This window comes from Bactrocera dorsalis, chromosome 2, assembly GCF_023373825.1.
Source record: "Bactrocera dorsalis isolate Fly_Bdor chromosome 2, ASM2337382v1, whole genome shotgun sequence".
NCBI classification, from domain to species: Eukaryota; Metazoa; Arthropoda; class Insecta; order Diptera; family Tephritidae; genus Bactrocera; species Bactrocera dorsalis.
This window is the reverse complement of record NC_064304.1, coordinates 12,980,356-12,993,230: the sequence shown is the minus strand read 5'-3', so window position 1 is coordinate 12,993,230 and position 12,875 is coordinate 12,980,356. Positions and strand designations below refer to the sequence as shown.

The following is a 12,875-nucleotide window of genomic DNA, read 5'->3' as shown; positions in this document are numbered from 1 at the left end:
GATTGACCGATCGCCGCTCGTATTTAGAAAGCGCCGCATTATTCAAAATTTGGTATCGAAAGCGGACAATTTGTTGTTGCTCCTCCAATCAAGTGCTAGAGGTGGGTGTATTATTGCAACAACAAATGGCACACATTATAACTGTTTAATAAATCAGTAAAATACCGATTTTGTGGCTTGCTCAGTTGCTTGATTTTATTTCGCACACTCACAATGTGGCTACCAGGGCGTATACGTAACATATGTGTTAGAAATAGGCTTTGCAGTTGCTACCAGCCGTTTTAAACTTTCCAGTGGGTATTTCAAATTTAATAATGTATTACTTAGTTCATAGTGATTTTTTCTTAGTTGCAAATATTCAAATATATCGAGATTAAGTGCAAAGCTGTTTATCAATTTTGACTTTTTTTCGGCAAAATATTCCACAGCCGAAAAAATATTTTAAAAAATATAAAGCAGTCTCTTTATAAAAGTGTCTTTATTGAAAAAAAAAGTCTTACAAATACATTTACACACTTACAAATATACATGAGTTTACATCTCAAATTTTAATTTTATCAATCATTCCTTGTCAAGTTCTTGCTGTTGACTCTGGTCATCCCTGGACTCATTGAATTCATTAAAATCGCAGATATAATTCATTAATGTATCTAGGGCGTGAACAAATGTTGGCGAAAGGGCATCATTCAGGGTCTTCAAAAAGTAATTTTTTACTTCGTTTGTATACAGCTGGGAAAAAAAGAAGGTGAGTACAAGAAAAAAGAAATAAAAAATAAATAATAATAAAAATAAAATAAAATATCAAAATGGGCTTTAAACTCTAGAAAGCATAATATTTTATACAAAAAACGATCTTTATCTTGCTTTTGATCGATCAGTTTATATATGCTAGAGGGAGATGATTTCGACGTTTCCAACAGCTTCTTAGAGAAAAAAGGATGCGAGCAAAATTTGCGTTCGTTAACTCAAAAATTGAGATATTCGAGTATATATTTAGACAGACAACCGGCTCGTACTTTATATGGTCTCCTATGCGTTTCCACGACAGTCAGGTTTAAGTAACCCGAACGGACCGGAAGTGCCCATGCCTCGAAATTACTTCAGGTATGTTTTCTGACGCTACAATAACAACAACATGCCCTCCGATATCTCCCACTGTACATTACAAACTTCATGACCAACTTAACATATCCTATCCAGGGCATAAATATGTGGCTCCACTTATCATAGAATAATCTTGAACCTTACCCCAAACAAGAATCTGCATACATAACCATCGAGTATTCCAATCGCTATAACCAGCTGTCTGCAGCAATTAGTCAGCCCAAAAACTTAAATTTACCACCTCTTCATAGCATTTTGAGCTTCAATCCACTCAGCACACAAAACTAACTTAACATCACCCGCACTCACCTGCCACATTGTGCCGCTGACAGAAGCAGCTCTATGTCTGAGCGCTAGCTCTTTCACCATAGTCTTGACGAAGCGTGAATTATCCAATTGCTCAATGATCATTTGGAAAACGGCGAGCACATCCTTTTGATGTTGACTGGCGAACTCAATGTCCAAAACGCCGTTAAAGCGAAATATTTCATAAAGATCCTCATATTCGGTGAAGAAACTGAAAAACCAGCAAGACAGGCGCTTACAAAATGCATATTCATTAATTTTATTCTTCTAGTCCTAGTTTTAAGGCATATGTACATACTTCACATAGATATTAAGCGCTGCTCGGCGTTGCTTTTGTTTAATTATAGTCCAACCATTTTGCAGTGATTTTCTCTCTGTACTTGTCAGCCCCAACTCATCGGCCACGGGTCTTATTTCGTACGGTTCCAAGGCTCTGGGAAACACGGGCGGTGTTTTATTCTCCGTTGTTTCAATATAAGAACCTAAAGGTATGTGGATTAGACTGACGCTAAAGCTAATTGTTCTTGAGTTTACCCATATTTTAGTATTCTTTCATGCAAATGTATATTTTAAGTATGATATTGTTGTGTCAGCGCACAAAACTTAAAAATAAATATTTTTTTTATTTTTGATTTATTATGAAAATCCCGGTAACTGAAATTAAAAGAAGTTGTCTTTAACTGACATGATCATGCAGTATTTTGAAAACATATACCTGCAAACAAGAAAGGACGTTAACTTCGGTTGCGACGAAGCCATAATACCCTTCACAACTAAATAAGTTTTCCTTACAATAATTTGATTTTAATCGATTGGACCTCATCGGAGGATTTGGTGTTCTTTTTGTGGATAATAATTAAGCGAAATTTCGGGAAAATACCTTGTCAAAAAATAAGGTTCCCAAAGAAGAACTTGGTTTGCAAAATTTTCCATAAAAGAACTTAATTCAGATTCTCACGGCAACTATAGTTTCCGATATCGGCGATACCAACAAATGAACAGCTTCTGGGCAGAAATGAAAGAAGAAAGATATGAGTAAAATTTGAGATCGATACCTTAAAAATCTGAGTCGGACAGACAGACAGACGGAGATGGCTAAATCGACTCAGCTCGTCATTAGCTGGCCTTTTAATGAGTGATCCAAGTAGAGGTACTTTTTTCGGTGGCATCAGGCCTTTTGGAGGGCCGGGAAGAGGTTGCTGATAAATACCGTGCTAGGAGACCTGCGACTTCGACAAACACCGACACATTGTCTCGCGTGCGCAAAGTTTTGAGCTCAGACCGTCAACTAAGTATTCGTTTAATTGCCTAACTGTTAAATTTATCAAAATCTGTGGTTTATTACATTGTGACGGAGCACTTGAACATTTGCGAGGTGTGCGCGAAGATGGTCCCAAAAATGCTCACTGACGACCAGAGATTGCGGCGAATGGAAGTATGCCAAGAAAATTTGAACATATGTGAAAGTGATCCCCAATTTTTGAACAACGTAATCACGGGTGATGAGTCATTGATCTTTGAGTATAATCCCGAGACAAAGGGGCAATCTTCCGAGTGGCACACGTTAGCAGAGGGGATCCAAGTAGCATGCACCTCAGCTCTCAATGCCATTCCGGAGAATGTATTTTTTAATCGGCTCAGTCTTATTACTCTCTGGACAAACCCTGTAATTTCACTTTTTTGACTGATCAATTGCGGGCAATCCTGCATCGATTCAGGCCTTGGAACAATTTCACCAGTTATCAGTTGAAATGCACGAACGAGTCATCGAATATTGGACTCAACGGTAAGAAAAGTGTATTCAAAATTTTTTTAACCAACTTTTTGACGCAGTTCGTATTTTTAGCTTACATGCATACATATGTATGTACATATACATACATACATATGTATATCATACTAAGCAAAGCAATACTCGGTTATTTCATAAGAAACGCGAAATGCATGTAAAAAATGGCTAAACGCTCATGAATAAAGGTCTGCGGCTTGTTACTCATAATTATTTTGTTTGTTGTTCAATTTTCGCCGCAGTTCGTATTTTTAGCTTACATATCTACGTAACATATCATATCGTACTAAGAAATATATCATGCAAAGAAATATTTCATTATTTGTGAAATTATGAGTAAATTAAGTTTTTAGGAAATATACGATTTATTTTTTAATTTTTCCCCTACTCAGTTAATCACATAACTATTTTTAACGTGGAGCAAAAATCTTATCATGAATTTGGTAATATTGTACAGAGACCTTATTCACGTGCGCTAAATATTATAAAACACTACATCAACGCCGGAAATTTAGAGCGTGAGAACAGATCTGGACGCCCAAAAAATTCACACCACCTCAGGAACGAGCTGTAATAGCTGCAGTGACTCAGAATCCGAAGATTGTACGTAACACTTTACACCAAGCTTGCTATTATGAGCCAGTTCCACGACGTAAGCCAATTATTTCTGGAACGAAACATAGAGCTCCCCAGGAAAATAATATACATAATTAAGACTGTGAAACATGGCGGCGGTCGCATAATGGTTTGGGGATGCATTGCAGCATCTGATGTGGGAAATACCGTTTTTACGGTGTGCCTAAACTTTTTATACTGTATATTATGTTAATTAAGTTTTATATGAACATATCTGATAATAGTATTGTGGAGCTTATTGAAGGCCTCGATCGATGTGGGCGATAAGGCATTCCGTAGTTCAGCAAATAGAAAATTTTTAATACCATCCAATTGGAGCTGCAACAATTAAACAAACATAAATTAATAAAATTATTATTAAAACATAAAATGGAACACACCTTTACGCAATCCACATCCATGGAATACTTCTTCAGCTTCTCTATCAAAGGCTCCAATAATTTCTTCGTTTTAATTGGATCTACTCTGTTATTTATAATCGAGCCGTAAAGCCGTAGCAGCCAAGTTGCGTAATTTATCAATTCATAGTTACATAATTTGCCGCTGTCATCACGAAACTTTTCCATAATCTCGTAATGCTCCGAATAGAGGCTGTTAAGGCAGTGCATAATGGCAGTAAATATTGAGTACAAATACCGGCTGCACTTACTCCATAAGTATATCGGTGGAGAGTGATCGCAGTTTTGGTTCAAGAATTCGCCACGCTTTCTGCAATGCTAACGATTCCAGGTTAGTCAAACTGGGATTCAGGGCATCGAAGATCGAAGCGGATCGGCGCGAAATTAAGGGTTTCGCCTGGGTACGATTTTGCGGCGAACGCTTCATGGCATTCAAGGCATTGGCGCCTGCACTTTTTCCCTTTATCTTAGTTGCACTAATTTTATTTGGAATTTCGCGTAGTACTTAATTAATTTTGTAGACGTTACATGATTGTTAACATAAGTTATTAATACTAAATTAAAAATATGTATTGTACAAAAAATATATAAAAAGGTGATTTTACAAAAATAGATAAAAACTGATTTTATAAAAAATTATATAAAAAACTGATTTTACAAAAAGTATAAAAATATTGTTCTTCAAATTTATTCATAGAAGTGTGTGTTCACATTTTGTAAACTTGTCAAAGGCTTGACAGTTTACAATGCATCACCCGAAATGAAACACAACAAAAGAATGAAAAAGACTTTTATTGATCTTAATTCTTTTACATTTTTTATTTGCTTAAGTCCACTTAAATTTGAAATGTGAATAAATTTTAACCCAATAAATTTTCGTAGGCCCGTCAAACTAAATTTTAAAGAATACATCTCAACACATTTACGAGTTCCTCACAGACCTACGAAATTTATCCAATATGTTGTTTCAAAACAAAAAAAAATTAAAATTGAAATATTTGCACAAAAAACTAACTGCAAATAAATTTTTCACAGCGGCATGGCTAATCATATGATTGAACTACTTGTTTTCAATACGATAAAAAATCGCATCATACTTTTTCAGATAAAGCACATTTTTTTTTTATTTATAAAGATGTTAGTAGGTGAGTTTGAATGCAAATATTATATAAAAGTGTTGAAAAAGTTACATACGATCTAACTTAGATTTTACTATTATCGTTACATGATTAAAATAATATATGAAATTTCTATAAAAAGCGAGCAACATTTGAATGATTATGATTTACCGTTTTCTGTTTTAAGATTTAATAATAATTTGTAAGGAGTTGGAGCTCATAAGCGCCGATTAAAGTGCGAAACAATTGGCTTCGATTATGACTTAAATATATATACGGAATAGCATGCTGGGACTGAGCTTGGTATTACACATGGGACACTTGCGTGTCAAACGTAAGGCTTGACGTATGCAGTTGGCGCAGAAAACATGACCACACTTGGTTGATGTGGGTTGATTATTGACACAACTCTCCATGCAAACAGCACACATAAAAGGTACACGGCCACTTTCGCTCACCACACCAGCATCGCAATTTGCAGCTTGTGCACCAGGTGACCAGTCATTAACTTTGTCTTTGCTTGCTGTTCCTATGTTTGTTGTTGATGTTGTTGCGGAGGTGGAGCTAACCGACGAACTGCCTTCGTTCGAAGTTAGTGAACGACGTGATGAGGCTCTATGACCGCTTGCAGAGGTCAAGCGACGTGATGCGGTCAAACGTGATCGTGTTGCATTGTCGTTTCTGGAATTATTCTCCGAGTTATTGGTGGTTCGTCTATTTCTTGAGCGTCCATTATTTCGTCGGAAATTTGGTGTACAAAGATCAACGACTTCATCATCTGGTGTCACCACTATTACATCGTCGTTAAATGGATAGGGCCGCGGAATTGGTACCGGCATATTCATTGAATCACTTAAATCGATTACTTCCTCGGGTGTTGGAGCGCGCACTCTATTTGTTCTTACCGATTGAGGTCTCTCTATTGCTGAAATACGATAAAATTTAACTATGTTTTAAATTGTTAGTTTAGTTAGGTTTACCATTACGTGGAGTAGATGACGTTGATTCGAGACGTCTGCCAATGAGTTGTTCTTGCTCCGAAGCCACAGTGCGTAAATTGCGCTCCAACATCTCACAAAATTGATCTACTAAATTTGTATAAAAAAAAACTTTAACAAATTCACAAAAAGAACTGAAGATTAGTTTTTATTTACTTCGACTGACTTCCCGTTCGATTTCTCTACTTGATGGTGTGGACAATGTTGTTCTAGCGGGTAAATTTAAACGTGGTGTTTTCGGCGATTTCGGTGAGCTAGAATTAGAATTTGGCCTTTCAAGTTGTCCACTGCTATCGCTGTTGTTGTGGGACCTACGCCCCAGTGATGACGCCGTTCCTTGTGGCGTGCGTTGAGTCCGATCCAACATAGTGTATACGGATGCTATTAATAAACTCGTGTCCTCGATTAGCTCATTAAGGTCGCTACTCTAAAATGGAAGCAGGTAAGATACAACCGTTACTATTAATTCATGTCAGAGATGGCGCTTTTTATAATGGAAGCTAAACTTACATTAGGCAATACGTTAGATCCTTTACCAAGGTATGACATTTTTAGCTAGCGATGAATTAATACACTTTCTTTAGAATTTTCGAATTTCTTTTGCAAAACTCGTAAATATAACAGCGATATATTCCAAACTGAAAACGAAGGAACATAAATTTTGCAATTACAAATTTTCCAAACGACAAGATGTTTTGACAAGCACACACCAATTTTGTAATAGATTCACAACTGAAAATATCGATAGTCGCAGCTCAAAAATGAATAAAATTTTATGAACTATTCGCATCAGGAATTTTTTAAGGTTTTTATTTAAAAAATAAAATTTATGTTATAACGCTAAAAAAACTTTTTTGACATATAAATCGAAAATCGAATTAATAATCTAACTTATAAAGTATAACTTTGTAGTAACTATTTTTTTAAGTATGTTTTATTTGCAGTCTATTTTAAAAATAATAAGCAAATGAGATAACAAAATCATAATCTGACTTATGTATATCATTAATATCCAGTGATATCAATAATAATATACAATATTCATATCAAATGTTCTTATTTCTAGTGCTTATATTAACAAACTTAATACAAATACTTAATACCGCAGTAATATACATACATGTGTTATTAAATATTTAGTACATACTTAATTCCTAAAAGGAAGATCTAAAATATGTTGTCTTTTAAGTCTTGTAATTTCATTGCTGTCATCTAATAACATGATTGCCAAAGGATTGTCATGATAACTGATTCTGTGTAAATATGCCGTACTAAATCTTTTAATCTTTGAATGGCTTTATTTGTTATAAACCAAGGGCCGCCTAAGGGTTTTTGACTGAAATCTTTTGTAAAATTTCAATATTTGAATTATTAGCAGTGCCCCAAAGCTGCACACCGTAGGTCCAGATAGGTTTTAGTATGGTTTTATATAAAAGCAATACAGTTATTTTATTTTTATTTTTAATTGCTTATTTTTAGCTTGTATGTGCTGTTTCCATGTTAACCGTTTATACAAGTGCATGCATACATATGTAGCAAATGATTCATTTTCAGTTTCAGGTATGTCAGAGGTAAAAATGGTGTAAAGTACAGGACCAAGCACACTACCTATCCAGCATTTATGAATCTTATGTCAGACGTTTCGTCATTTGTTTTTACATAAATTGACCTACCAGTTAAATAAGACTTAAGAATTAGATATACATACCTGAGAGGAGAATATGTTTTTTGACCATGATGCCAAACTTTATCAAATACCTGCTGAATGTCCAAAACTGGTGCTGAACAGTATTCCTTACGCTCTAAAATGTCAGTAATGTAGTTAACTACACGGTGACATTGTTCGGGCGTACCGTGATAACGGCGAAACCCAAATTGATGTTCAGGTATTACCGTATTCTCCTTTAGGAGTGGCAATATTCTACGTAAAAATATTTTTTCAAATATTTTGGAGAATAAAGACAACAAACTGATTGGTCTATATGAAGTGATTTCGTTCTCGGCTTTACCTGGTTTGAGCACCATCACAATTTCTGAACACTTCCACTGGGTAGGGAATTGGTTCAGCCTTAATATTGAATTATAGATAAGTGTAAGAATCATAGGTAAGCACTTTTTAGGTAAGCACTTAGCTACTCTGGCATCAATTTTGTCAAGTCATGGAGATTTCTTGTTGTTCAGGTTTTCGATTTCAGAACGTATTTCGGCGGGCGTAATATGTTTCATTGGTAGAGATAGTTGACAGGGTATATCAAGAAATTCTAATATTGCAGCATCATTGTTGCTACCACTACAACCAAAAGCAGTGAACGTTGCTTCAAGGTATTTACTGAACGCATTTGCTTTGCTTTTGTCTGATCTACACCAAAACGTTATTACCGTCTTTGATAGGTACATTTCTTTTTTTCGGTCTTTTTAGATATTTTGTAACATTCCAAATCTTATGATCTTCATTATTTCTATAATTTAAACTCTCAATATAATCAGAAGTCGATTTATTTTCAAAGTATGTGAATTTTTCTCTTAGCTCTCTTGTGGCTCTATTTGCAATAGTTTTGTCAATTGGATTTCTACTGCGTTGCCACTTTCTTCGTAAACGTCTTTTTTTCTTAATTAATGATCTAATCTCTGCTTGTTCACGAGGCGACAAGTGATTAACTTTGGCTCTGTTTGCTGATCCTATGTTTGTTGTTGATGTTTTTGTTGAGCGTCCATTATTTCGACGAAAATTTGGTGTACAATGATCAACGACTTCTCCATCATCTGGTGTCACTACTATTACATCGTCTTTAAATGGATTGGGCCGCCTAATTGGTACCGGCATATTCATTGAATCAGTTAAATCGATTACTTCCTCGGGTGTTGGCGCGCTCACTCTATTTGTTCTTACCGGTTGAGGTCTCTCTATTGCTGAAATACGATAAAATCTAACTATGTTTTAACTTGTTAGTTTAGTTGGTTTTACCATTACGTGGAATAGTTGGTGACGTTGATTCTAGACGTCTGCCAATGAGTTGTTCTTCATCCGAAGCCACAGTGCGTAAATTGCGCTCCAACATTTCACAAAATTGATCTACTAAATTTGTATAAAAAAAGGCTTAACCAAATTCACAAAAAGAACTGAAGATTAGTTTTTATTCACTTGATGGTGTGGACAATGTTGTTCTAGTGGGTAAATTTAAACGTGGTGTTTTCGGCGATTTCGGTGAGCTAGAATTAGAATTTGCCCTTTCAAGTTGCTCACTGCTATCGCTATTGTTGTGGGACCTACGCCCCAAAGATGACGTCGTTTGTTGTGGCGTGCGCTGAGTCCGATCCAACATAGTGTATACGGATGCTATTAATAAACTCGTGTCCTCGATTAGCTCATTATGGTCGCTACTCTAAAATGGAAGCAGGAAAGATACAATCGTTACTATTAATTCATGTCAGAGATGGCGCTTTTTATAATGGAAGCTAAACTTACATTAGGCAATGCGTTTGACCCTTTTCCAAGATATGACATTTTTAACTAGCTAGCGATGAATTAATACACTATCTTTAGAATTTTCGAATTTCTTTTGCAAAAATCGTAAATATAACTGCGATACATTCCAAACTGCGCAACGAAGGAACATAAATTTTGCAATTACAAATTTTCCAAACGACAAGATGTTTTGACAAGCACACACCAATTTTGTAATAGATTCACTAGTGAAAATATCGATAGTCGCAGCTCAAAAATTATCAAAATTTTATGAACTATTCGCATTAGAAATATTTTAAGGTTCTTATTTAAAAAATAAAATTTATGTTATAACGCCAAAAAAATCTTTTTTGACATACAAATCGAGTTAATAAGCTAACTAATAAAGTATAAATTTGTAGTAACTAATGGTCATCAATTAAGTTTTTTGTTCAAATTCAGTGTCAGATATTATTAAATAACTCAGAAAATCGTTTAGTAATGCTTAGTGGTCTTTAACAATGAACGAAAATAACATTTTGCTTAAAGACTTAAGTTTCTGAACTTTGAATTTGGTGTTTTGTTCTTTTCTAAACTGTAAATTTTAAATCTTAAAAAATCTCAACAGAAAGTCGCAGTACTAATAAATTTTTATAATATAATAACTATTAGAAGATTGTTTATAGTTTTAAATTGTTACTAAAAATTTGGTTTCAATATATGCGGTTATTATTATCGATTACAACGATTAATCTACATTTCACATTGGAGAAATTGAAGCAACCCTACCATTTGGTGAGTGGTGAGTTTTTATTAGCTGCTGCTGTTTGTCTGTGCCAGAAATAATTAAATAAAATATTTATAAAAAACGTTTAAAATACATTAAATCAACATATTACCCGAAAAAATCTGAAATATTAGGTGGCTTTTAAATATCGGGGAAACAGTAAGTGGTTTTAATGATGAATATGATATCTTTCTAAAAATTAAGTTGTTGCTAATCGCAAAATGGAATATTTGTATTTGGTGTTGGTTCGTGTTCTGTAACTGGGCTTAATTATAATGCCATTTTACTATTTCAAAGCCGTACACTTAATACGAGGTGAAATGCACGAACGATATATTAGTAAAAATGTGTTAAAATGATTTTGTTGCTACTGGATTCTATTTGTATTGATTATTACTTTAATTGAAATAAAAATATGCATAAAATCAAATTTGCCATTCCGCCATATGCTACATGTGTATTAATATCGGGGTGCCGAAATGAAACGGAATTTAAGCGTAATTCTAGTCAGATATGTTTGTCTTTAATAGATTTTTAACATTATTTTAAATAATGATTACTCATTGTAATATATTTATTTTATTTCAGGGTTACAGTTATATCGTGGGATTACCAAATTCTGCTATATTAATATACAATTTTGAAGGTAAGACGCTATATTTTTCTGAGTGGAATAATTTATATAAATAATTTTTTTTTTAATTTCAAGGTTTACATCGCCTAAATTTATGAACAAGAAATTGTCAAAATCTAGGTAAGTACATAAACGTCGTCAGGCATGTCTCCGTAAGTGCCATTACCTCCATGGCTTATTTACAATATATTTATTTTGTGATATTTCTATGACAGAAAATACATTGAAGAACCCGAAATAAAACTTTTTTGTTTTCTTAATATTTGTCCTTGTTATATTTTACTTAATATCAATTTTAATTATTTTATAAGTGAGGATTTTTTTACAAATACAATAATTTTATACCATGCTGTGGTTTACCCAATATTTATTCTGTTCATTGTAATAACAATTACTTCTCCAGTTAATAAGAACGTCTTCCTGAAATTTTTTGATTAAGAGTTATATACATACATACGTATAAATGGCAAATGTTATGCTGTTATTAATATTAATGATATTTATATAGAAAAATTTAATATTAATCCCTTGACGTATTTCCACGAGCCTGGCTCGTGGTACAACTTCTGTGCCTAACATGATTATCACGAGCCTGGCTCGTGGTGTGTAGAAGTGTACATTTGATGAAGAGAATTGAAATTTTCCCGTTATTTTCGGCAAATAATATAAACAAAAAACATTGCTTCAGTTGAGTGCATTATCTACTGCAGGTCAGTTTTATAATGATCATATTAAATCGTAGTATTTTATTTTATGTAAATTTGTAAAACAAGTGTTGCGACAGTTCGTAAGCATCAAAACTGATTTTTTTTTTTTTTTTTTTGTTTTCGGAGGGGGAATCTTCAAAGATATCGTCATTTTTCCGGACGATATGCACGATTCGTATTGGCCGCACGCCCAAGCTGGACTTGCGACACAATACGCCTACGTACTAAACCCTGAACTCCGTCGTCTTTGCTTGTATTTGGCCCACGGAACTGCCGTTAAGCATTACATCGTGGGACTAAAATACCAATCGGCTCAGAATGACATTCACACATTTTCGCTGTAATTCCGATTCATCCTATGAGTAAATGGTATGAGATACCAATATTATAAACAAATATCACGTACTATGTTATTCTAATTAACACGGAAAATATGCAACACCCTATGCACTGTACACATAAATGTATGACCTTCCTAGGGCGAAAGAAATTGTTAAACCTACAGAAACGTCCATATATTCCACATTTCTAAAAAGCATATGCAAATGAGATTATTACCCTCCAATTTCTATAGAGACAAAGGTTTAATTTATTTTAATTATTCTTAATATTAGTTATAAATGATACGATGGTTTATTAAATAAATAAATTCCGTAATTGGTTGTTGTTGAAACACCAGAAAATATCTCCCATATAATCATAATGTGAATTTGACAGTACTTGGATGGTTATAAGTTCGGGTCTGTTCCGGTAACGTAGATCCGTTTGACGGAACGATAATGGCAACATAACTCTTCATTGAGACTGCGACCAAGTGGTTGTCGTCATTTGTTTCGTTTCAAAGTAAACAGATGATGACGAATAAATGCAAAAAAATCATTAACATTGTAACTACAATTTGTGAATTTCACACATTTAATAAGTTATTTGTTTATATGTCTGCCGTTGACAGC

The 12,875-nt window shown here is 34.2% G+C and overlaps 3 protein-coding genes and 1 non-coding gene across 12 annotated transcripts; 1 reads left to right on the top strand and 3 right to left on the bottom strand.

The window, feature by feature from the left end:
• Positions 1–466: 466 nt before the first annotated feature.
• On the bottom strand, positions 467–2,280 carry LOC105230481 (uncharacterized). Its single transcript, XM_019992097.3, has 4 exons — positions 1,945–2,280; positions 1,709–1,892; positions 1,414–1,621; positions 467–729 (listed from the first exon to the last, which is right to left on the bottom strand). Exons 1-4 carry the CDS (start codon positions 1,946–1,948, stop codon positions 562–564), a joined length of 564 nt encoding a protein of 187 aa, XP_019847656.2. The 5' UTR covers positions 1,949–2,280; the 3' UTR covers positions 467–561.
• Positions 2,281–3,592: 1,312 nt separating this feature from the next.
• Positions 3,593–4,902, bottom strand: LOC105230455 (uncharacterized). Its single transcript, XM_011211235.4, has 3 exons — positions 4,485–4,902; positions 4,216–4,426; positions 3,593–4,153 (listed from the first exon to the last, which is right to left on the bottom strand). The coding sequence occupies exons 1-3, from the start codon at positions 4,658–4,660 to the stop codon at positions 4,025–4,027; spliced, it is 516 nt and encodes a 171-aa protein (XP_011209537.2). The 5' UTR covers positions 4,661–4,902; the 3' UTR covers positions 3,593–4,024.
• A 105-nt stretch (positions 4,903–5,007) lies between these two features.
• On the bottom strand, positions 5,008–10,035 carry LOC105230448 (uncharacterized). Of its 9 annotated transcripts, XM_049448738.1 has the most exons (5): positions 7,060–7,078; positions 6,860–6,987; positions 6,506–6,776; positions 6,332–6,439; positions 5,008–6,276 (listed from the first exon to the last, which is right to left on the bottom strand). In XM_049448738.1, the coding sequence occupies exons 2-5, from the start codon at positions 6,896–6,898 to the stop codon at positions 5,615–5,617; spliced, it is 1,080 nt and encodes a 359-aa protein (XP_049304695.1). In that variant the 5' UTR covers positions 6,899–6,987; positions 7,060–7,078; the 3' UTR covers positions 5,008–5,614. The 9 variants fall into 9 exon arrangements, with proteins under 9 accessions (XP_049304695.1, XP_049304696.1, XP_049304698.1 ...); XM_049448739.1 differs by lacking the exons at positions 6,860–6,987; positions 7,060–7,078 and adding an exon at positions 9,816–10,035; XM_049448741.1 differs by lacking the exons at positions 6,332–6,439; positions 6,506–6,776; positions 6,860–6,987; positions 7,060–7,078 and adding exons at positions 9,315–9,422; positions 9,492–9,732; positions 9,816–10,034.
• Positions 10,036–10,568: 533 nt separating this feature from the next.
• On the top strand, positions 10,569–12,020 carry LOC105230439 (uncharacterized). Its single transcript, XR_007421754.1, has 3 exons — positions 10,569–10,740; positions 11,170–11,227; positions 11,291–12,020. It is a non-coding gene; the product is annotated as an uncharacterized LOC105230439 (transcript).
• The last annotated feature ends 855 nt before the right edge of the window (positions 12,021–12,875 follow it).